Below are 26,059 nucleotides of genomic sequence, written 5' to 3' on the forward strand. Positions count from 1 at the left end.
GAAACACCATCGCACCACACACACACACACTGTATACGCCATACGCACTACACACACTGTATACGCCGTACGCCCCCACACACACACTGTATACGCCGTACGCCCCACTCACACAAACTGTATATGCCGTACGCACCACACCCACTGTATATGCTGTACACACACACTGTATATGCCGTATGCACCACACACACACACCGTATACACCATATGCACTACACACACTGTATACGCCGTACGGCCCACACACTGTATACGCCGTACGGCCCACACACTGTATACGCCGTACGCTCCACTCACACAAACTGTATACGCCTCACGCACCACACACCCACTGTATACGCCATACACACTGTAAATGCCATATGCACCACACCCACACATTGTATACGCTGCACGCACCACACACAAACACACTGTATATGCCGTACGCACCAGACTGTATATGCCATATGCACCACACACACACTGTATACACCATACACAGCCTCTTGTGCGGTGGATAGGTGGGTAAGCACATGGGAGGGAGAGAATCTCAACGCTGTAAAGCCTGCCCCCATCGCAACATTACCACCCTCCCGATGCAATAGCAATGGGCCTCCATCTAGTTACAAATAATTGCTTATTCATTCGTTTACAGGTCTTGTAATGGAAACGACCTTAATTTACTTAGCATAATCAATAAGAGAGAAATCATTATTTATTACATTACACAATTATCGAGAACTATAAATCTTAAAGGGCTTTTCTGTTATGGACCTGGTGGTTAGGAACACTTGGAATGACCTGATGGGTAAACCAGAAATATAGGACAAGCTCTGGGGATGTGGGAACTTTACTGACCGCAACTCTGATCCTATCACACACACTATAGGCAGCCGTGGAGCGTACCTAACTCTCCCTAGACGCCTCTTCACAGCCTGAGAGCTAGCTACCCCTAGAGAGAAACAAAGCCTCACTTGCCTCAGAGAAATTCCCCAAAGTAAAGTCAGCCCCCCACAAATAATGACGGTGAGTTAACAGGAAAATACAAACATAGGAATGAAAACAGGTTTTAGCAAAGGAGGCCCACTAATACTAAATAGTAAGAAGATAGCAAGGGAACTGTGCGGTCAGTATAAAATACTACAAAAATATCCACGCAGAGAATACAAAAAGACCCTCACACCGACTCACGATGTGAGGGCGCAACTCTGCACCCCAGAGCTTCCAGCAAGCAAGAAAATAGCATATAAGCAAGCTGGACTGAACTTATCATATACTGAGAAACATTTTCCAAAAGCAATGAGCAAAAATGAACTAGCATGAACTTAGCTTCTCCTGGAGAGGAGACAGGTCACAAGAGAAGTCCCAGAGAGATCTGAACCAATACTGAATACAACGACAGCTGGCAACAAGTAAAGATCTAGGTGGAGTTAAATAGGGAGCCAGCATAGCAGAAAACGAGGCAGCTGGGAGCCCAGCTAAAGACCAGCAGTATCACTCACAGCCACCAGAGGGAGCCCACGAACAGAACTCAACAAAGTACCATTCACGACCACAGGAGGGAGCCCGAGAACAGAATTCACAACAGTTTTCCCACAAAGTTCATTTTAATCAATAGATCTTACACTTGAATATGTTAAAATAAAAATGTTCCTGTGCTGATATAATCTTATTAATGTGTCCCTGCTGTGTGCTGTGTAATGGCTGTGTTTGACAGTGTAGGCACATATCACAGCTCCTGGTTAGTGATCAGCATTATCCAAGCACTCTTGGTCATCACTAGTCCTGGTTAAACGCCGCTCTGTTAAATAAAATGCAATAAGAAGCGATCAAAACATCGTATCTACCTCAAAATTGTAACAGTAAAAACATCAACAAGGGGGAAGAAAAATAAGCCCTCAAACAGTCCTATATCCCAAAAAATGAAAACAGTACATGTATCGAAAAATTTCTGAATTTTATTTACCACTTAGATAAAAATAAACTACAATGTTTGGTATCTGTGCACTCGTGATGACCTGGAGAATCATACTACCAGGTCAGTTTTACCATACAGTGAACATGGTAAATAAAATACCCCACAACACACTTGTGGAATTGCACTTTTTTTTTTTACAATTTCAATGCACTTGGAATTTTTTTTCTTATTTTCTAGTACACTATATGGTAAAATTAATGTCATTCAAAAGTACAACTCACCCTTGCAAAAAAACAAGCCCTCATATGGCTATTTTTATGGAAAAATAAGAGTTAGGGTTCATGGAAGAAAGGGAGCAAAAAACATTAATAGAAAAACAGAAATTAGACGTCAGGAAGGGGATAAAGCTATATAATGTTTTCCACATTCTGAACTTGAAAGTGGCTTTCCCTTGTGTGAATTCTTCCATGTCTAACAAGATCTGATTTACGGGTAAAGCATTTTCCACATGTTGGGCATGAAAATGGCTTCTCCCCTGTATGAATTACTAAATGTGTTATAAGATGTTGTTTCTGGGTAAAACATTTTCCACATTCTGAGCATGAATATGGCTTCTCTCCTGTGTGAATTCTTTGGTGTCTTATAAAAACATGTTTCTCGATAAAACATTTTCCACATTCTGAGCATGAAAATGGCTTCTCTCCTGTGTGAATTCTTTGGTGTCTTTTAAGAAGGTGTTTCTCTTTAAAACATTTTCCACATTGTGAACATGAAAATGGTTTTTCCCTTGTGTGAACTAATTCATGAATGACAAGATCTGATTCCTGGGTAAAACATTTTCCACATTCTAAACATGCAAATGGCTTCTTTGTGTGAATTTTGTGATGTCTAATAAGAATATGTTTACAGTTAAAGCATTTTCCACATTGTGAACATGCATATGGCTTCTCCCCTGTGTGAATTCTCTGATGTTTAACAAGATCTAGTTTCATAGTAAAACGTTCTCCACATTTTGAACATAAAAATGCCTTCTCCCCTGTATGGATTCTTTGATGTTCAATAAGAGTATGTTTCTGATTAAAACGTTTTCCACATTCTGAACATACAAATGGCTTCTCCCCTGTGTGAAGTCTTTGATGTCTAATAAAAATATGTTTATGGTTGAAATATTTCCCACATTCTGAGCATGAATATGGGTGTTCCCCTCTGTTACTTTGATGTCTAATCAAAACTGATTTTACAGTAAAACATTTTCCACAATCTGAACATGAATATGGCTTCTCTCCTGTATGAATTCTTTGATGTCTAATAAGACTTTGCTTCTGGTTAAAACAGATCCCACATTCTGAACATGAAAATGGTTTCTCCCCTGTGTGAATTCTTTGATGTCTAACCAGATGTGATTTCTGATCAAAACATCTCCCACATTCTGAACATGAATAGGTCTTTCCTTCTCTGTGAATTCTCTCATGTCTAACAAGATTTGATTTATTAGTAAAGCATTTTGCACATTCCTGACATGAATATGGCTTCTCCCCTGTGTGAATTCTTTGATGTTTAATAAGAATTGTTTTTTGGTTAAAACATTTCCCACACTCTAGACAAGAATATGGCTTCTCTCCTGTGTGAATTTTTTGATGTCTAATAAGAACATGTTTGTGATGAAAACATTTCCTACATTCCTGACATGAATATGGCTTCTCCACTCTGTGAGTTCTCTGATGTGTAATCAAACCTGATTTTGTGGAAAAACATTTCCCACATTCTGAACATAAATATGGCTTTTCCCATATGGGAACTTTTTGAAGTTTGACACCCGATCTGTAACTTGTATTATTCTTCACAGTCTGTGACGAATCAGGAGATAGGATCTGTTTAAAAGGATCAGATGATACATTTTGGATATGAAGGGTGGAGAGTATATCTACAATATTGGCCTTCTCCTCATATACATATTGAAAATCATCTGCATTAACGTGTGAAGCTTTTGGATGTTCCTCTGAGCTCCCGGTACAGTCATCTGCAAAGAATAAAACTGATATTTTTTAGTAACATAGCCTCATATATTGATTGTACTGACGTTATATTACAATTGAGAAACATTCATTTAATAACCAAACTATCTGGTTGCAAAATGGAACACAATCTCACAGCAGGGATCACTAGATCATAATGGTATGATAACAGGCTTTTCTGTTGTGGTTTTCTACTTTTGTGTTGAAAACATCTTCATGTCTCGTGTCGTTCACTGCTCTCTTCTCAGAAAATTGCCCAGTGGAGAATACTAACTGAACCTGTAGGTCCAAGCTGTTGAGTGCTGTCCATCTCATCAGAATCGCTGTCATGTCTACTACATGTACTTTAGCACAGAGTATAGCAGAGGGGAGAAGTACGGTCATGTACAAAGAAGCCTGCAGTTTTCTACTTTTTTTTTCTTCACTTAAACTATGAGTGGATACACAAATTATATATTCATTATACAGCCGGCTCCTGCCTTTACTGGAGATCGCTTCATTAACTGCTGTTTAACTATTTAGATGCTGCAGCAATGGTTACATGGTTCCGATCTCTGTGCTCATGACAAAAATCATGGAGTCCCAATGGGCTACCATGGAAGCTGGGTGCTCAGTGAAGGCCCTGAAGACATTATCTTTGCACGCTTTTTAATATTATTTAAATTAATTAGCAATACTAATCAATAAGTTATAAAATAGTTAAATTAATATATATATATATGTATAAATAAAATACACGTGTTTGTGTAGTGAAGGAAGATGAGGCCCAAGGATGCAACACCCTTTATCAAGGTGTGCAGATTTATTGGGTAGTTTGATTTCCTAAGGCTAATGGGTAAAAAAAACCAAACATTTAACTGACTCTGAAAAGTCGAAAACTGTTACAAGTCTTACAGAAGGAGGCAGCAGTCCTGAAATTGTTCAGATATTGGGGCGCGATCACAAACATCAAAAGTTTTGTTGCAAATATTCAGCAGTGCCGCAAAAAATGTGTTGAGAAAAAAAAAGACAGATTAACTGCTAATGATCTGAGAAGAATCAAATATGAAGTGACCAGAAAGCCATTATCCTCCAGTGCTGTCATATTCCAGAGCTGCAGCCTCCCTGGAGGCCAGAAGTACAAGGTGTTCAGTGCTCATAGACACGGCCGAGGTGAGGAGGCTGAACCCGACCACCATTGAGCAAGACACAGAAATGGGAATGTCAAAACTGGGCCAAGATATGTCTGATATCGATTGTTCACAGGTTTTATGGACTGATGCGAATGGATCTGGACTAAACAGATAGATGGACCTGTGGCTGGATCAGAACGGGCACAGACCACTTCCAATGAGACATCAGTGAGGTGGTGGGGGGCACTGGTAAGGGCTGGGGTTATTGCAGATGACCTAGCTGGATCTTTTCGTGTTAATGATGGACTCAAACTCAACTCCCAAACCTACTGCCAGGTTTTAGAAGACATTTTCTTCCAGCAGTGATACAGGAAAAAGTCTGCATCTTTCAAGAAACTGGATTTTTCTGTAGAACAATGCTCCACAGCACTGAGGTCTCCACTGCTTGGCCGCCAATAAAGGTCTTAAAGATGAAAGAAAAATGATACGGCCCCCTTCCTCGCCAGACCTAATCCCTAGTGAGATCTTCTGGGCTATTCTTACACGAAAGATTTACTGTGAAGGATAACAGTCACCTCTCTGATCAGTTTCTAGGGCTGTGGTTGGTGCTGTCCAAAAGGTGAAGAAACGGATACCGACTCCATGGATGGAGCTTATGGCTGTTATTGAGAAGAAGAGCGGCCATATTACTATATTGGTCACTGAGATTTTTTTTTTTTTAAATGTATTTTACAATAGAGGATACAAATGCACAGCCAAAAGCAATAAAGGCTAAAGGTGCCATCACTGTAGGAAATCAAACCTAATATCAGGAAGAGGAAAAAGCAGGAAAGGTGTGCACCTTCTCGCAATTACTTTTTCATCTTCCTAGAAAACTATTTTGTTCATTTTGAGTCATTTGGTTCTTATTCTCACTGCAACAGATGAAAATAAACAACAGATGAAAAATTTAAGTTTTTTGATAAGTTGCTCAATAATTCTGCACACAGAAATTTTCTGCTAAGGATAAACTGCACTTTTACTTTCTTAAATATTCAGGTTTATTAACCCTTTCGTCTGACAGCAAAGGAGATGTTCAATAATAAAATTACTTATCAAACTTACAAATAACCTTATAATTCTGCACAGAGTGTACAGCGCTGGCCATTATTTCTCCAGACAGCTGCCTTTCGCCCCGGCTGCTGGAAATCAGCTTCTGGGCCAAATCTTGACTGGAGACCGCCCATAGTTGTCTCATCAGTGGTGGAGTTTATCACAATTTATGGGTTTTAGTTTGTCGCTATTTGAGGATTTGCCTCAGATTCTCAATACATAAAGTACAGGAGAAATACCAGTCATTAGATAGTTGTGGCATGTAATTCACCCCCTGTATGAGTTGCTATCTGTTAACTCATTAGGTGCTAAATACTTCGATTGCTAATATCTCCGCAACGGTATGGAGAAATTATAAAAAACAACTTTCTTCTGCTCTGCAGCCACTATTACATTGTGTGTCCAGTTTAATATGAAAAATTTGGTGAAAGTTCCTCTTTAAGGTCAGGGTCCACTGAGAGGTTCGCTTTGATGTGGCAATGGGCTTCATACTGTCTGATCAGAATATCAAACTAAGAACCTCGTGTTCAGTTTTGTAATTTTTTTCTTAGCTTCAATAAGTCAATATGTAAGTTTTGGATGTGCAGACCAGGGCTATTTCCACAGCTGTAAGAGGACGGCTTCATTTTCGGAGCGTCTGTCTTTTTTCTGGAGATCATGTCCTTTGTGCGCAGATGTGATTGCCACCAGAAACACAACCTGTAGGGTTAGAAACCTGATGGATGCCTCCCAGAAAGACTCAAAGGGCAGTTTACTTAATGCTGTAAGTTTCAGGTTGAGATTTCGAGATCCCAAGGTGGTCAATAGTTCCTAAGTCTTGGTCTTGAAACTTATATCTTGTGGTCAACAGCTAGTTGAGTGTCAAAGACAGAACTCAATGCCTCGACTTGAATTTTAAGCATACTTGCGGAAAGACCCTTTTCGAAACCCTTGAACGAAGAAGGTTGGGTTAAGCAAACTAGAAATGACTCTGTATGACAGCCCTTTGTTAACTATTCTGGACTTCGACTCAGTAGCCAAGTAGTCATAAGAATATTGCTCGATTTCTGATGGACCACCGGGCCCTGCGAAAGATTTTACTGACAACTTTCTCAGAAGAGAGAATCAACTTCTCTTTGGCCAATATGGGGCTACTAAAATCACATTGCATTTCCCTCTGGCCATAATCTTCAGGACTTTCAGTACAATTGAAATTGGATAGAAGACAAACAAGGTGAAAATGGCCACTTTTGCACTAGACTAGAGGTCCCCATCCTTTCTGACATTGAGAGCCACATGCAGCTTCTGCGTCACTCACAGTAGTGACAACCACAGCGCCCATTACCATTATGACCATTATGAATGTCTGTACATAAGAAAGAAAAAAAACCTTCTGCAGGCAGGTGACAACAGTGGCATCTACGCTGCAGCATAATCACATGTTTAATGTGTAGTTAATACATGTGGTTGAGGTTTTCCTGAGGAGTATAAAAAAAAAAATCAATTTTAAAATGGCACCCGCCGCACCTGCGCAGTAGCGGCTATCGGTGTTTATAGCTGGGATCCAATAGCTGCTATTGCGCATGCGCCGGCGGCACCATTTTGCTAAAGAGAAAATAAAATTCCTCCTCCAAGATGGCGCCGCGCAGTAGCAGCCTGCCGAAGGTTTTTTTTTCTCTCGTCAGTATTTACAGATATCCACTATGCAAACTAGCGGGCAGATCATTGAGAGATCACCTTTCAAACTTTTAATTCTTATGTCTTTAAACCAGAGAATTATATCACACTAAATAGTTAATAAATAACATTTACCACATTTGTACTTTACACCTGCCTCATTTTTGAATTTTTTTTTTTTGGTAGAAAGTTAGAAGGGTTAAAAGTTGCTCAGTAGCGATGAACAATCCTCGGGTGCTCACTACTTGAGTCGAGCAAATTGTAATACTTGTGTGCTCGACCTGAAATCGATGGAAAACTCGAGCATTTTTCCGGCGCCCCCGTAACCTCCCACCCAACCCCGGAGGTTTGGATGGGGTCTAAAAATTGCGGAAAACTATGCAAACACTGCCGAAATGGCATGGGAACAGCATGGGGGTTAAGACCCATGGAAGCATCTCTGAATTCCAGGTCGCTACGGAGAATACTTTTAAGGACTGACAGTAAAACATACAAAACCGAAATAACATTTTTTCAAGTAAAATCCATTTTAAGAAACATTTTTTCCAGGATAATGACTTGTATATAAGGCAAAAAAATTAAAGCAAAAAATGCTCCTCCACACCTTGGGCTATGTTCACACGTAGTGTTTTTGCACGTTTGCATTGTTATCAATGGTGAAAAAAAACCATTAACCAGGAAATGTAATTTCATAATTTTAATACCTTATCTGGCCGTGGTGTGTGAGACATGATCAGACACATTGGAAGTCACAATTTTTTTTTTATGGGCCATCAGCCGCCCACCGCTATTTGTGGAGGGCCATCAGGCAGCCCTTTCTATTGTTAGAAGGCCAGAAGGTGTCTTTTGGACAGATGAGACCAAGACAGAGTTTTTTGGTGAAGCACATCATTCCATTGTTAAGTGTAATGGAATGAGGGCTGCAAATCAAACAACACAGTAGTTACAGTCAAACATGGTGGAAGTTTATATTTTGGGGTTGTTTTGCTGCCTCTGGCCCTGGGTGCCTTGACTGTGTGCACGTCATCATGAAATGTGAAAATTCCCAAAGGATTTTGGGTCACAATATAGTGCCCAGGGTCAAACAGCTGTGTTTGCATCGTAATATGTCATGGTTCATCCAGAAGGACAGTGTTCCCATACTTCAAGAACCATCCAGAAATAGATGGAAACAAAGCGCTGGAGAGTTCAGAAGTGGTAGTTCCAGCTCCACTACCATAAAGTTCCCCACTACCACCTCTTACATACAGATGCTACAGAGAAACTGTGAATGGACACATTAAATCAGTTAATGTTGCTTACTTTGATGAATATCTGAGTACAGAAGCCAGGCTTAGAATTTATAAGGCAATGACTAGATGCCTGTCATATGTTATTGCAATTGCCACACCTCACCGTAGACGAGGTGCAGATAAGAGAGGTATAATTGTAGAATATAGAAAGGATTTGAACCAGCCCTGAAAAGATTTTTTTCTTGTACGTGGCAGCAACAAACTCTGGAGCAACGCAAGTAGAATCGTAAGCTTTGATGAATTTCTGACTACAGATTACAGTGAAAAAACATGAATCAATCAGTGAGTGCATGGAAAAAAGCAGCAGCAAGGCTTAGAATTTATAATGCAATAATCCCTGACCAGATGTCTGTCATACGCTATCCCTCCTGCTACACCTCACCCTACACAAATACCAGATAAAAGAAGTATTATTATAACAGAATAGAATCTATTTGGATTAGCCTTGAGAAAGGCGATTAGTTTAATGTAGCAGCAACAAGGACTGTTATTTAATCAACCCTGCTGGGGAATATAGTGGAGTATTTTGCATCTATTCAGTCGGATATGGAGGAGACCAGGATCTTCTGTACTTACTGTACAAACTCTCCTGTCCCGGCTGTGAAATCCTGTATGCAGTACAACCACAACAAGGCACTGGATCATATACTAATAGAAGCCACGGGCTCTTTTGGTTTAATTTTTTTTCCCTCAACTAGAAGGTGGATCCACAGAAAAGCAAATTTTCCCCATTACTAACGAGTGGGTCTCCTACCCTGGTAAAGCTTATACACTAAGTGTAAGGGATGCCAAAAATTAGAAGGAGGCACTCCAATAGCCCTTTGAAGAAACATATAGGAGGGCTTCAGAAATCTGTTTCCCATTATTAATGAGTGGGTATCCTAGACAGGTAATACCCATATACTTAAGTGCATGGGCTGAAAAACATTTACCCCTTGGATAGACATTTATATATAAAAGAATGTTCGAAGTAGGCCTCTAAAAATTGTTAATGTGGGCATCATAAACACCCTTAATCCCTTCACAACATATTGTGTCTCTCCCTTTGACATGGGCTCCGGCGGCTGTTAACCTGTTAAATGCCACTGTCAAACTGACAGCTGCATTTAATGTAATCGTGCTGGAAGCGCGTCACTAATCCTGCCCATTGGCGCCCGTGTCTCATGACCGCGGGTCGCCGATGGGTTGGCATGACGACCCGGGTCTGCTGCTGAATCCTGTGGTTGTCATTGCCGGATTGCTTGCTCATAGCAAGTGAGCATTTCTGCTACACAGAGCATTGCTACAACACAAGCAATCGGATGATCGCAGCTTCTAGACTCCCATGGAGACTATTGAAGCAACTGTAAAGTAAGAAAAAAATGTTTATAAAAATATTAAAAAAATAAAAGTTGAAACCACCCCCTTTTGCCCCATTCAAAATAAAACAATAAAAAAAACAAAAACATACATATATTTTGTATCGCCACGTGCAGAATCGCCCAATCCAGCTATAAAAAATAATTCCGATCGGTAAACAGCGTAGCGAAAAAAAAAGTTAAAACACCAGAATTACGTTTTTTGGTCACCGCAACATTACATTAAAATGCATCAACAGGCGATAAAAAGAACATATCTGCACCTAAATGGTATCAATTAAAAAGTCAGCTCGGCGCGCAAAAAATAAGCCCTCAACCAGCCCCAGATCACGAAAACTAGAGACACTACGGGTCTCGGAAAATGGCGCAATTATTTTTTTTTTAACAAACTTTGGATTTTTTCTTTCACCACTTAAATAAAAAACAACTGTGAGATATGGAAATATGGTATCTAATTAATATAATTTTGATATCTGATGGAATTCCCTGTCAGAAGCAGCTTGGCCCAAAATACTTGCTCCAAACTCAGCCCCCACCCTTTGCAATCCCTCAGGCCAATGGCTTTTTTTTAATTAGCTGGAGCAAATAGACCTTTGAAGCTCTCCCCAAGGAGGGCCAAAAGGCATAGACCCTGTGTCCCCAACCATTATCACAGGGCTGTAAACTCTTGTGCATTTACCAGCCAACTGGCTTCCTTTGACTCAGGCTGCCATGCAGACATTGTGGCACAACAGATCCCAGCACAAGGCTTTGAGATATTGAATCGGGAAAATGACCTATAATAAAAGTGCAATACCGCTGAGCCTAGTCGAGCATTCCTTTCCCAACAAGCCCATACCATGCAGCCACCACTGGAATAGCTACCAGGAATTAAATACGGTAGCCATATTTGGTCTCCCTGCGCAGAAAAAAATTCAGCAGAACCCAGTGGTGCCGCCACCCCCGTTCCATTTAGAGCTTCGGGCAGAAAGTTAAGGACATCCACGGGTCCGGTCAGAAAACCACGCTATCAGATATGGGAGGAGGGAGGCTGCACATCCCAGGGAGTTGTCTCAGCGTGTGGGAGGGAACAGCCTAGGGGATAATAGGCAGCTCCTCATTATGGAGTCGGTTCTTCTACTGGCAGGAGGCCCGTTAGCTGACCTGGCCAGGGAATTACGTAACAAAGAATTGGACCTGCGATCCATCAGCGCCTCCCTGTGGTCACATGCTACATAACCCAGTAATTATAATCTATCTGTATCCTACCCTTGTACTACACTCCTTACTGTATACTTGTATATATGCTCTTGTATATATACCTGTATATTTCTAGTGCGCCTTTCGGCGATTAAATATAAAATTAATCTTGGGCTGCTCTTTTATCTCGATTCCCGAATCCCCACGTCCAGACACTCAGCTGGTTATTATACGCTATCCGGGTTGGTTTCTGACCCGATATAATCCTGGTGTCAGACGGGGCTCATATCTAACGAGGAACTGGTGGCAGCATACCGTACTGTGTTAGTGAGGAACTCTGAAAGTGACGGTCAGGAGATTTACATATATATCCGCAGCCTGGACGGGTGATATATATCCCCCTCACTGGTAGCTCCTCAATAACTTGTATCTAACAGGGAGGCCTCTACAGTGGCTATTTGCCCTCAGCGCAGTTCCCTGACTGACCTGGGGTTAGTGGTGGCACCAGAGAGCCGGTCCCTGCTGGGTCATTCTCTCCCCTCCCCGGAGGTGAGTGAAGTCGTCACCCCATTTCCCCGGTACGATCCGTAACAACAGACTATATAATGTTTGGTATCTACGAACTCGTAATGACCTAGAGAATCATAATGGCTGGTCAGTTTTTGCATTTGAACATGGTGAAATATAAAACAAAAACAGTTGTGGAATTGCACTTTTTTTTTGCAATTTCACCGCACTTGGAATTTTTTTTCCCATTTTCCAGTACATGACATGGTAAAACCAATGGTGTTGTTCAAAAGTACAACTTGTTCTGCAAAAAACAAGCCCTCACATGGCGATACTGATGGAAAATAAAAAGTTATGGCTTTGGGAAGCAGGGGCGCAAAACAAACGCAAAAAAGAAAATAGGCTGCGGCGTGAATGGGGTTAAAAAATTGATAGTGAGGGTAGCATGATCATCCTGTTGATATGGTGGAGAAGGAGGAGGAGGACACAAAAAAGATAAAATCCTGACACGTTCACCCGTGTTTGGGTGACAAAGGGTACCAGAAAAAAACACAGGTTTTGAAGTTTGGTCCAGTGCAGCTCTTGTTCATTTAAAGAGTCAATCTGTCAACATTTTCAGTTGACTGGCAGATGCCCCTATCGGTTATACTACCCCTAATGGCACTAAAAACCCGTTCTGACAAAAACACTATAAGCAGGGGAGGCTAGGACCTCCAAGGCGTAGAGACAGTTCATGCCACATGTCTGTCTATAGTTGAAAGGCACAGAAGAATCATGGAGGACGCTGGTACGGTCAGCAAAGTACTCCTTCAGCATCTCCCAAAGCATTTCCCTTCTTGTCAGAGAACTCCGCGCACCAGGGTCTGGGCGGTGGGAGGTGTTGTGAAACATGTATAGGTATGATTGTGTGACTAGCAGTAATTTATCATTTGTCCTGAAGGCTGCAGGACTCACCAAGGTGATAATATGTGTTATCCTGAGAAAAAGCAGTTTTCCTGTTCTCAGACCACAGGGGGGCCTTCCTGGAAAGACAGAATTGGAAACATTTAACACCGCTGAGGCCCCAAAGGCAGATGCAAAATGGGACCTACTACAGCCTGACAAATTCTATTTACTATCTATCTGTGAGAACTTACACTAAGAATTTCAGAGGTAATAATATATTCATTGGTGAAGTGGCCATGGGCCAGTGAAAAACAAGCAATTGTAATATCAATCTGAGAGGCTTGCCTAGAAATCTGACCACCAAGGTAACTCTATAAATTAGGCCTGTACACATAGAATCGTGGTTCACAGATTGAGGGGCAGCCAAGCTGATGTGTTCCATTCCATATTCGTCCCCTCCTCAGGGAGCAGAAAGCAGACTACAAAGTTATTTCTGTAAGCTTTCTCCCGTTTATTTTTATAACTGTTTTGCATATTTGTATGTCACTTTTTATTCCCATATTTTTATACCTTTTTATTGTAAGCACTGTACCTTTTCTATTAAAGCATAAAACTTTAATAAGTCTGAACCTTGTATGCTCTAAAGAATCCATAGCCTTAAAGTGTGTGAGCCTTATGATTGGCAGACAGTAGTAGTAATATTTCCGGAACTCATCACTCATGTGTTCGGTGAGTGGTGGGCAGCGTGTATGAGTGGGGTGTGTGGCCTGGGTCGGTGTGTGATTTATGCTCCCATTACAGCATAGGACAGAGGTTGACTGCTGGACTGAGAGAATGCTGGACTGAGATAGATTAACCCTTGCAGGCGCAACCCCAAGTCACGTGCTGAGAAGTGGGTACGTGACAGGAGGATCTGAGAAAACTGTCCCAGACCTTTGATAGCATTCCCCTACCTTTGGTGTGCGTCGCCCTCGTCTCTACTCCTTGGTTGTCGAAGGAACTGTGACCTCTGCCACCCTGTTGTCAGATAGGATTTTTTTTTAATAATTCTTCTCTGCCACTGGAAGGAGAGATTTAAAGTTCTCCTTGTAGTGTGGGTCTAGAAGGGTGACCAACCTGTAATTAGTGTTGGCCAAAATGTGTACAACTCGAGGGTAATGGGAAAGGCAGCAGAGCATAAAACATAAACTCAGCCATGTGTGCCAGACTGCCAACAGCCAAGACTTCCCTGTCCCCACCAAGAGGGCGACTGTCCATGTTGTCCTCCTCCCCATCTGCAGGCCATCCATGCTGAACAGACGTGATGAAGGAGGTGTGGGTATTACCATCTGTAGCACAGGCAACCAGCTCCTGTTCCTCCTCCTCAGTATCACCCAAACCCGTGTTAATAACATGAGATGAGGCCGAGCTGTGTAGCATCACTCTGTATAGTTTCTTGCTTCATCTCAACTTGTTCTGTCTGCAAAGCCTCCTCTTTAATTGTGAGAAGTGAGCATCTCAGTAGACGAAGAAGCAGGATGGTGGTGCTGATTATGGAATCGAGTGCCAAGCTTCAGAGCTGCCACCAGGTTACGGCCATTGTCACACATGACCATGCCTGGCTGTAGGTTCAGAGGCGAGAGCAACAGATCAGTCTGTTCTGTTAGACCTTTCAACAACTCTGCGGCGGTGTGCGGTTTGTCACTTTAGTAGATTAGCTTTGGCAGAGCCTTTTTCGGCTTGGCTGAGGCAGTGCTGCAGTGCTTCCAGCTTGGGACTGATGTTGACGTTTTGAAGATGGAGAGTGAGGAGGAGGTGGTGCAGGAACTGGTATAGAAGGTGGGAGCAACCCTGATTGAACCAGGACATGCAATTCTTGGTGTCAACAGCACATGATCCGTCCCAGGGTCCGACTGGGTCCGGGCTTCCACAATGTTCACTCAGTGTGCCGTCAGGGAAATGTAGTGTCCCTGGCCACAAGCACTTGTCCACGTGTCCGTGGTTAAATGGGCCTTCCCAGTCACAGCATTGCTCAGGGCACGGGTGATGTTATGGGACACATGCTTCAGTAAGGCAGGGACGGCACACCAGGAGAAATAGTGGCGGCTGGGGACTGAGTAAAAAGGGACGCCCGCCACCATGAGGTTGCAGAAAACTCCCGTCTCCACAAGCCTAAACGTCAACATTTCCAGGGCAACCAGTCTGGAAATGTGGCCGATTAGTATTGCAGCCTTTGGGTGGGTGGCTGCGTATTAACGCTTGCCTTCCAAGGACTGAGGTAGGGACAACTGAACGCTGTGCTGAGACAAGGACGTGGTTGCAAGTGTGGAACGACAGGTGCAGAGTAGGAGGCATCTTTGCCTACGTCATGGACAGGGGAGTGGCATGCATGTAGAACAGGGGAAGAGGCAGTGGTGTCACTCGCAGACACTGTTTATGGACCTGTCGTTCGTCCTAAGAAGTCGGGGGCATTTGTTGTGAATTCGGTTTGTGGGCTCCCCCGGTGGTCTGTTATGGTAGTGTCTCTTATGTGCCTTCCTCCATCTCTGATTACCTGTCGCCACCCTCTAGGGGAGTTTCCTATTTAAGGCTGCTTGGCTGTTAGTCACATGCCGGCCAACAATGTGCTAGTAGCATTCTGTTGCATTCACCTGCCTCAAGTCCCAGTTCAGCTAAGTTGAATTTTGTTTCTTGTTTTGCTATTTTTGTCCAGCTATCTGCAATGTGACTCTTCAGTGCTGGAAGCTCTTGTGGACAGAAAATTACTACTCCAGTGGCATGAGTTGTCACTGGAGTTTAAAGTAATTTCTGGATGGTGTTTTTGAATAGTGATTTTTAGGTCGACCGTGAAGTAACTCTTTCCTGTCCTTCTGCTATCTAGTAAGCGGACCTCACTGTGCTAAATCTGCTGTTCATCCTACGTATGTCATTTCCTCTGAACTCACCGTCAATATCTGTGGGGGCCTACTATCATCTTTTGGGGTTCCTCACTGGAGGTAAGGCAGGCCTGTATATTCCTCTTATAGGGGTAGTTAGATCTCCGGCTGGCGCGTGGTGTCTAGGGCATCGTAGGTACATCCCCCGGCTACTGTAAGTGTTGGGTCAGGTTCAGGTCACGGTCGACCTTAGTTTCCATCACCCGAGAGCTAGTCCGTTTTGTATTTTTTTTCCCATGGTCATTGGGGTAACCATAACAGTTTGGCCGGCCCATAAAAAATCTATGTGTTAAAATATGCACTAAAGTAGGAAGGAGAAGAAAAGGTTTTTTTTCTGTGTTTGAAAGTGCACCTTAGTTTGATCATTTGTATTCCTTGCTTAAACTGCAGTCTTCAGCCTTTTTTTTTTTTTTCTCCTCTCCTCTTAACCTCTGAATGCTTGGGTTACACCCATTTGAAACATGGATCCACAGAGTTTAGTTGCAGGTTTGAATAACCTTGCGACAAAAGTACAGAACCTACAAGATTTTGTTATACGTGCTCCAATGTCTGAACCTAAGATTCCTCTGCCTGAATACTTTACCGGAGACAGATCCCGGTTTTTGAGTTTCAGAGAAAATTGCAAATTGTTTTTGTCTCTGAGATCTCACTCTGCTGGTGATCAGACTCAACAAGTTAAAATTGTTATCTCTCTACTGCGCGGCGACCCACAAAGTTGGGCATTTGCATTATCGCCAGGGGATCCTGCGTTGTTAAATGTAGATGCGTTTTTTCAGGCTTTGGGGTTGCTTTATGAAGAACCTAATTTGGAGATTTTGGCTGAGAAAGCCTTGATAGCTCTTTCCCAAGGGCAAGATGAAGCTGAGATATACTGCCAGAAATTCCGTAAATGGTCGGTGCTTACTAAATGGAATGAGTGCGCTTTAGCAGCTAATTTCAGAGAAGGTCTCTCTGATGCCGTGAAGGATGTCATGGTGGGGTTCCCTGTGCCTACAGGTCTGAATGATGCCATGAAATTGGCTATCCAGATTGATCGGCGTTTGCGGGAGCGCAAATCTGTGCACCATATGGCGGGGTCTTCTGAGGAAAAATCTGTGCACCATATGGCGGTATCTTCTGAGCAAAAACCTGTGCACCATATGGCGGTGACCTCTGAAAAGGCATTAGAGCATATGCAATGCGATCGTGTTTTGTCTAGAGGCGAACGTCAAAATTACAGGCGCAAAAATGGATTGTGCTTCTACTGTGGAGATCCAGCTCATGTTATATCAGCATGCTCTAAACGTATAAATAAGGTTGATAAAAAGGTTGATAAATCTTTTTCTACAGGTACCTTGCAGTCAAAATTTCTTTTGTCCGTGACATTGATTTGTACCTTATCATCTGTGACTGTGAATGCTTATGTGGATTCTGGCGCCGCTCTGAGTCTCATGGATTGGTCCTTTGCCAAGCGTTGTGGGTTTGATTTGGAGCCGTTGGAAGTTTCTATTCCCCTGAAGGGTATTGATTCTACACCTTTGGCTAGCAATAAACCACAATATTGGACACAAGTGACTATGCGTCTTACCCCAGACCATCAGGAGATTATTCGTTTCCTTGTATTATATAACCTACATGATGTCTTAGTGCTTGGATTGCCATGGTTACAGATTCATAATCCCGTCTTGGACTGGAAATCTATGTCTGTGTTGAGCTGGGGATGTCGGGGCATTCATGGGGATGCACCTTTGGTTCCTATTTCTTCATCTACTCCCTCTGAGATCCCAGCATTTCTGTCAGATTTTTATGATGTCTTTCAAGAGCCTAAAGTTGATTCTCTCCCTCCTCACAGAGAGTGTGACTGCGCTATTGAATTGATCCCCGGTAGTAAGTTTCCTAAGGGTCGCTTGTTTAATTTGTCTGTACCTGAACATACTGCTATGCGGGAGTATATCAGAGAATCCTTGGAAAAGGGTCATATTCGCCCCTCGTTGTCTCCACTAGGGGCAGGATTTTTCTTTGTAGGTAAAAAGGATGGTTCATTGAGACCTTGTATCGACTATCGACTTTTGAATAAGATTACAGTTAAATACCAGTACCCGTTACCTTTACTGACTGATCTGTTTGCTCGTATAAAGGGGGCTAAGTGGTTCACTAAGATCGATCTACGTGGTGCGTATAATTTGGTGCGGATTAAGCAGGGGGATGAGTGGAAGACCGCATTTAATACGCCTGAAGGCCATTTTGAGTATTTGGTAATGCCTTTCGGTCTCGCAAATGACCCTTCCGTTTTTCAGTCCTTTATGCACGATATTTTCCGTGAATATCTGGATAAGTTTATGATTGTGTATTTGGATGATATTCTTGTTTTTTCGGAGGACTGGGAATCTCACGTTCAACAGGTCAGGAGAGTTTTTCAGGTTTTGCGAGCTAATTCTCTTTTTGTAAAGGGCTCAAAGTGTAGTTTTGGAGTTCAGAGAATTTCCTTTTTGGGATATATTTTTTCCCCTTCATCTATGGAGATGGACCCTGTCAAGGTCCAGGCTATTTGTGATTGGATGCAACCTACTTCTTTGAAGAGTCTGCAAAAGTTCTTGGGTTTTGCTAATTTCTATCGCCGATTTATAGCGGGTTTTTCTGCCATTGCTAAACCTTTGACTGATTTGACCAAAAAGGGTGCTGATGTTGCTAATTGGTCCTCTGCGGCTGTGGAGGCCTTTCAAGAGCTTAAGCGCCGCTTTTCTTCCGCTCCTGTGTTGCGCCAACCTGATGTGTTACTTCCGTTCCAGGTTGAGGTGGATGCTTCGGAGATCGGAGCAGGTGCAGTTTTGTCGCAGAAAGATCCTGACTGCTCAGTAATGAGACCATGTGCGTTTTTCTCCCGAAAGTTTTCGCCCGCTGAGCGAAATTATGATGTGGGAAATCGGGAACTTCTGGCCATGAAGTGGGCGTTTGAGGAGTGGCGTCATTGGCTTGAGGGTGCTAGACACCAGGTGGTGGTCCTCACTGACCACAAGAATCTAATTTATCTTGAGTCGGCCAGGCGTCTGAATCCTAGACAGGCGCGCTGGTCGTTGTTTTTCTCCCGATTTAACTTTGTGGTGTCATACCTGCCTGGGTCCAAGAATGTGAAGGCGGATGCCCTCTCTAGGAGTTTTGAGCCTGACTCGCCTGGTGATTCCGAACCTACCGGCATCCTGAAGGATGGGGTGATATTGTCAGCTGTCTCCCCAGACCTGCGGCGTTCTTTGCAGGAGTTTCAGGTGGATAGGCCTGATCGCTGTCCGCCTGGTAGACTGTTTGTCCCTGATGATTGGACCAGTAGAGTTATCTCGGAGGTTCATTCTTCCGCGTTGACAGGTCATCCTGGAATTTTTGGCACCAGGGATTTGGTGTCTAGGTCCTTCTGGTGGCCTTCTTTGTCTCGAGATGTGCGCATGTTTGTGCAGTCTTGTGATGTTTGTGCTCGGGCCAAGCCCTGCTGTTCTAGGGCCAGTGGGTTGTTGTTGCCCTTGCCTATTCCTAAGAGGCCTTGGACACACATCTCTATGGACTTTATTTCTGACCTTCCGGTTTCTCGTAGGATGTCTGTCATCTGGGTGATTTGTGACCGCTTTTCCAAGATGGTTCATTTGGTACCTTTACCCAAATTGCCCTCCTCCTCTGAGTTGGTTCCTCTATTTTTTCAGAATGTGGTGCGTTTGCATGGTATTCCTGAGAATATAGTGTCTGACAGGGGTACTCAGTTTGTGTCTAGATTTTGGCGGACGTTCTGTGCCAGGATGGGTATCGATTTGTCTTTTTCGTCTGCATTCCATCCTCAGACTAATGGCCAGACTGAGCGTACTAATCAGACCTTGGAGACTTACTTGAGGTGTTTTGTGTCCGCTGATCAGGATGATTGGCTTGACTTTTTGCCATTGGCAGAGTTTGCCCTTAACAATCGGGCTAGTTCTGCCACTTTGGTTTCTCCATTTTTTTGTAATTCAGGGTTTCACCCTCGGTTTTCGTCCGGTCAATTGGAGTCTTCGGATTGTCCTGGAGTGGATGCTGTGGTTGATAGGATGCATCGGATTTGGGGACAGGTTGTGGACAATCTGAAGTTGTCCCAGGAGAAGACTCAACAGTTCACTAATCGTCATCGGCGTATTGGTCCTCGTCTTTGTGTTGGGGACCTGGTGTGGCTGTCTTCTCGATTTGTTCCTATGAAGGTCTCGTCTCCTAAGTTTAAGCCTCGGTTTATCGGCCCTTATAGGATTCTGGAGGTTCTTAATCCTGTGTCCTTTCGTTTGGACCTCCCAGCATCTTTTAATATCCATAATGTTTTCCATCGGTCATTATTGCGGAGGTATGAGGTACCGGTTGTTCCTTCTGCTGATCCACCTGCTCCTGTGTTGGTTGAGGGTGAATTGGAGTATGTGGTGGAAAAGATCTTGGACTCCCGTGTTTCCAGACGGAAACTTCAGTATCTGGTTAAGTGGAAAGGTTATGGCCAGGAGGATAATTCTTGGGTGACAGCATCCGATGTTCATGCTCCCGATTTGGTTCGTGCATTTCATAGTGCTCATCCAGGTCGCCCTGGTGGTTCTGGTGAGGGTTCGGTGCCCCCTCCTTAAGGGGGGGGTACTGTTGTGAATTCGGTTTGTGGGCTCCCCCGGTGGTCTGTTATGGTAGTGTCTCTTATGTGCCTTCCTCCATCTCTGATTACCTGTCGCCACCCTCTAGGGGAGTTTCCTATTTAAGGCTGCTTGGCTGTTAGTCACATGCCGGCCAACAATGTGCTAGTAGCATTCTGTTGCATTCACCTGCCTCAAGTCCCAGTTCAGCTAAGTTGAATTTTGTTTCTTGTTTTGCTATTTTTGTCCAGCTATCTGCAATGTGACTCTTCAGTGCTGGAAGCTCTTGTGGACAGAAAATTACTACTCCAGTGGCATGAGTTGTCACTGGAGTTTAAAGTAATTTCTGGATGGTGTTTTTGAATAGTGATTTTTAGGTCGACCGTGAAGTAACTCTTTCCTGTCCTTCTGCTATCTAGTAAGCGGACCTCACTGTGCTAAATCTGCTGTTCATCCTACGTATGTCATTTCCTCTGAACTCACCGTCAATATCTGTGGGGGCCTACTATCATCTTTTGGGGTTCCTCACTGGAGGTAAGGCAGGCCTGTATATTCCTCTTATAGGGGTAGTTAGATCTCCGGCTGGCGCGTGGTGTCTAGGGCATCGTAGGTACATCCCCCGGCTACTGTAAGTGTTGGGTCAGGTTCAGGTCACGGTCGACCTTAGTTTCCATCACCCGAGAGCTAGTCCGTTTTGTATTTTTTTCCCATGGTCATTGGGGTAACCATAACAGGCATTGCTTGCAGGTGCCTGAATATGCTGGTGGTGGTCAGGCTGGTAGTTGTGCTGACCCTACTGATGCCATCATGGCAGATATTGCAAATAGCCTTTTTAGGTTAACTGGACTGTCTTTAAAAAAGTGTCAGACTCGGGAACACCTAACCCTTGGATTGGCAACTTCATCCATGTTGGTGCTCTAGTGAACAGTTGTCCACCTCGTGTCTTTGGCCACCTCACTGCCCCTTCCTGCCTGTTGTGGTGATGCGCATCCATCCCCTTGTGCGCTGCTGTCCTCACACATAGAACAGGATCACATTATTATCCATTAGATTCTGCTGAAAGTGAATATTCATCTGAAGACCCTCACCTGGACAGTGATCTGTAGGGGTCTCCTCTTTCCACCGCTGATCGCCCATCACATTAGGGGTCTCCTCTTTCCACCGCTGATCGCCCCTCACATTAGGGGTCTCCTCTTTCCACCGCTGATCGCCCCTCAAATTAGAGGTCTCGCCTTTACACCGCTGATCGCCCCTCACATTAGGGGTCTCCTCTTTACACCGCTGATCGTCCCTCACATTAGGGGTCTCCTCTTTACACCGCTGATCGCCCCTCACATTAAGGGTCTCCTCTTTATATCGCTGATCGCCCTTCACATTAGGGGTCACCTCCATACACCGCTGATCGCCCCTCACATTAGGGGTCTCCTCTTTACACCGCTGATCGCCCCTCACATTAGGGGTCTCCTCTTTACACCGCTGATCGCCCCTCACATTAGGGGTCTCCTCCATACACCGCTGATCGCCCCTCACATTAGGGGTCTCCTCTTTACACCGATGATCGCCCTTCACATTAGGGGTCTCCTCTTTACACCGCTGATCGCCCCTCACATTAGGGGTCTCCTCTTTACACCGCTGATCGCCCCTCACATTAGGGGTCTCCTCTTTACACCGCTGGTCGCCCCTCACATTAGCGGTCTCCTCTTTACACCGCTGATCGCCCCTCACATTAGGGGTCTCCTCTTTACACCACTGATCGCCCCTCACATTAGGGGTCTCCTCTTTACACCGCTGATCGCCCCTCACATTAGGGGTCTCCTCTTTACACCGCTGGTCGCCCCTCACATTAGCGGTCTCCTCTTTACACCGCTGATCGCCCCTCACATTAGGGGTCTCCTCTTTACACCGCTGATCGCCCCTCACATTAGGGGTCTCCTCTTTACACCGCTGATCGCCCCTCACATTAGGGGTCTCCTCCATACACCGCTGATCGCCCCTCACATTAGGGGTCTCCTCTTTGCACCGCTGATCGCCCCTCACATTAGGGGTCTCCTCTTTACACCGATGATCGCCCTTCACATTAGGGGTCTCCTCTTTACACCACTGATCGCCCCTCACATTAGGGGTCTCCTCTTTACACCGCTGATCGCCCCTCACATTAGGGGTCTCCTCTTTACACCGCTGGTCGCCCCTCACATTAGCGGTCTCCTCTTTACACCGCTGATCGCCCCTCACATTAGGGGTCTCCTCTTTACACCACTGATCGCCCCTCACATTAGCGGTCTCCTCTTTACACCGCTGATCGCCCCTCACATTAGGGGTCTCCTCTTTACACCGATGATCGCCCTTCACATTAGGGGTCTCCTCTTTACACTGCTGATCGCCCCTCATATTAGGGGTCGCCTCTTTACACCGCTGATCTCCCCTCACATTTCTCTCTGGACCATTAATATTGTTCAGATCTTTATCCGGATCCAAAACCTGCAAAACAAACATTGTAAAAGTCCCCGATGATCGGAGAAGTCCCCGGGAATAATGGTGACAAGATCCGGACATGTGATGTCTGTGGTCAGCTGTGATCCTGCCGTCTCTACCGCTCTCATTACACAAGTATCTACTATATAATTGTCTAAGGGACACTTCCGTCTTTATGTCTGTCTGTCTGTCTGTAACGGAAATCCCAAGTCGCTGATTGGTCGCGGCAAAACAGCCACGACCAATCAGCGACGGGCACAATATGGCGGCAAAATGGCCGCTCCTTACTCCCCGCAGTCAGCGCCCGCTCTATAATCCCCTCCAGTCAGCGCTCACACAGGGTTAATGGCAGCGTTAGCGGACCGCGTTATGCCGCGGTGTAACGCACTCCGTTAACGCTGCTATTAACCCTGTGTGACCAACTTTTTACTATTGATGCGGCCTATGCAGCATCAATAGTAAAAAGATCTAATGTCAAAAACAATAAAAAAAATAAAAAATAATTATATACTCACCGTCCGTCGCCCCCTCGGATCCAGAACAGGCCTTTCCCGCTCCTCGCGGCGCTCCGGTGACCGCTCCATGCATTATCTCGCGAGACCGCAATGCACTCTTGGGACCGGAGCGCGCGAGGAGCGTCGGTAAACGCTTCACCTGCATCCAGGGGCCAACGGAAGGTGAGTATATAACTATTTTTTATTTTAATTCTTTTTTTAAACAGGGATATGATGCCCACATTGCTATATACTACGTGGGCTGTGCATTATACTACGTGGGCTGTGCAATATACTACGTAGGCTGTGCAGTATACTACGTGGGCTGTGCAATATACTACGTGGGCTGTGCAATGTACTACGTGGGCTGTGCAATATACTACGTAGGCTGTGCAGTATACTACGTGGGCTGTGCTATATACTACGTGGCTGTGCAATACACTACATGGCTGTGCCATATACTCCGTGGGCTGTGCTATATACTATGTGGGCTGTGTTATACACTACGTGGGCTTTTATACACTACGCAGGCTGTGTTATATACTGCGTGCGTGGGCTGTTATATACTACGTGAGCTGTGTTATATGCTACGTGGGCTGTTATACACTCTGTGGGCTGTGCTATATACTACGTGGCTGTGCTATATACTCAGTGGGCTGTGTTATATACTACATGGCTGTGCTATATACTCCGTGGGCTGTGCAATATACTACGTGGCTGTGCTATGTACTACGTGGCTCTGCTATATACTACGTGGCCGGCCGCGAACAATCAGCGACAGGCGCAGTCCAGCCGCGAATTAGCACGGGATTTAAACCACGCTTCTCTAATTGGTCGCGGCCGGCCAAATCCTGTGTATAAATTGCATTATTCTGAAATCTTCATAAATAAGCTACATACATATTCTAGAATACCCGATGCGTTAGAATTGGGCCACGATCTAGTAAAACATATGATTATGGAGGATAAAACAAGACTGAACACAAGGACGTCAGAGAGGTCTACACATCATAGGGAGATCTCCATCTACCTGATGGTCCTGTGGAGGAGGAGGAGCGGGACATCTCTCTGGGGTTGTCCTCTTACTGGAGAGAACTGAGGAGACACAGACAGGACTGACATCATTATTACATACAGAGAATTATAGGCCGTGTGTATTTAGTCCTGTCTATTACCTGGTGATGTGCGGGGCCGGTGCTCCTCCATCATCACCTCCTGGTACCGATCCTTGTGTCCTTCTAGATACTCCCACTCCTCCATGGAGAAATAGACGGTGACATCCTGACACCTTATAGGAACCTGACACACACAATGACACCGTCATCACCCAGAATCCTCCAGTGCTGTCCCAGAATTCCCAGCAGCGTCACCTCTCCAGTCAGCAGCTCAATCATCTTGTTGGCGAGTTCTAGGATCTTCTGGTCACTGATGTCCTCATGTATCCGGGAATGAGGTGGAGGCTCCGGGATTGGGCTCAGGGTTCCTCCCCGTCCTTCAGACACAGGGGCCTGACAGCGATCACTAGAGATCTTCACTACTGTGTAATCCTGAGTGTGGAGACATTAATAATATCACTACAGACATCTCCAGAGTCCATCACCTCTCCAATCATATCCCCTGTTATTCCCATAGATAATGACGTCATGTGATGACATCAAAGCCTCTCACCTCTCCGGTAAGATGGAAGATGATCTCCAGGGTGAGGTTTATTATCCTCTCCACCATTTTGCCTCTGTCCTTATTCATCCCTGACACATTAATCAGGAAGATTCCGGCAGAGACGTTATCAGCAGAGGATCCTTTATTATAAGAACCTGAAAGGAAAAAAAACAATGTAAACATCATAGTAAACAATATGGAGAAACATTTATAAACTATCCCCCATTTTCATCCTCTCCCATGACCTCTGCCTGTAGGTGGCGCCGCTCTCGCACTGTGTGCAGACAGTGATACGGTTCTATTTAACATTAGTGTTGCTGGGACTTATGGTGCCACCCAGCTGGGATTCTATGCCTTACTGCGGAGCGCTGGTTATCACTTGTAGTTCGCTCTTTGTTTTGCTTTCTGTCCCAGGCTTTCACCTCTTGACTTTAATTTGTCACCACACCTGTTCTCTGCCAGCTCGCTCCTCTGGCCAGCAGCCATGAGGTGGAGGTAACCCAGGGGTCCACCTTAAATCCAGACCCCAGTAGAGGCTGAGAGCCAGGATTAGTGCAGACCCCGTCCATAGTAAGAGTGGCCGGGCGTCCACATCCAGTCACCATTATAGGAGAGCAGCAGCGGGAACAGCAAGAAGCAGAGGAAGGAGCGACAGAGGCCGAACAGAGGTGATCACACAGCGAGGAGAACGCTGCGCCCAGAAGGGTCACATGGAGACGGAGGGGACGTGTGCTGCGGATAACGGAGACTCCAAATACCGGTGCGACGGAGACACTGAGGACACGGGGCCGGTACAGACCAGGACCGGGCAGAGGAACACTGGGCTGCTGGACAGGGGCCCTGAGGGGCCACACTGAGGACACGGGGCAGGTACAGACCAGGACCGGGCAGAGGAATACTGGGCTGCTGGACAGGGGCCCTGAGG

The 26,059-nt window shown here is 44.7% G+C and overlaps 1 protein-coding gene across 3 annotated transcripts in view; it reads right to left on the reverse strand.

Moving 5' to 3' along the window:
• LOC143802525 (uncharacterized) overlaps positions 1-26,059 on the reverse strand; it is a 203,578-nt gene that overhangs the window by 126,531 nt on the left and 50,988 nt on the right. The window contains exons 2-7 of one of the 3 annotated variants that reach the window (XM_077281331.1): positions 25,144-25,289; positions 24,846-25,022; positions 24,651-24,774; positions 24,506-24,570; positions 21,598-22,987; positions 297-3,923 (exon numbers count right to left, since the gene is read on the reverse strand). The exons of 1 other annotated variant lie outside the window; for it this stretch is intronic. In XM_077281331.1, coding sequence (XP_077137446.1) covers positions 2,311-3,923; positions 21,598-22,987; positions 24,506-24,570; positions 24,651-24,774; positions 24,846-25,022; positions 25,144-25,221 — 3,447 coding nt within the window. In that variant the 5' untranslated portion in view covers positions 25,222-25,289 and the 3' untranslated portion in view covers positions 297-2,310. Of the gene's footprint in view, positions 1-296; positions 3,924-21,597; positions 22,988-24,505; positions 24,571-24,650; positions 24,775-24,845; positions 25,023-25,143; positions 25,290-26,059 lie in introns of those variants that run through there. One more of the 3 variants, XM_077281332.1, reaches the window with a different exon arrangement.

The sequence above is a fragment of the Ranitomeya variabilis genome, chromosome 1 (genome assembly GCF_051348905.1).
Source record: "Ranitomeya variabilis isolate aRanVar5 chromosome 1, aRanVar5.hap1, whole genome shotgun sequence".
NCBI classification, from domain to species: domain Eukaryota; kingdom Metazoa; phylum Chordata; class Amphibia; order Anura; family Dendrobatidae; genus Ranitomeya; species Ranitomeya variabilis.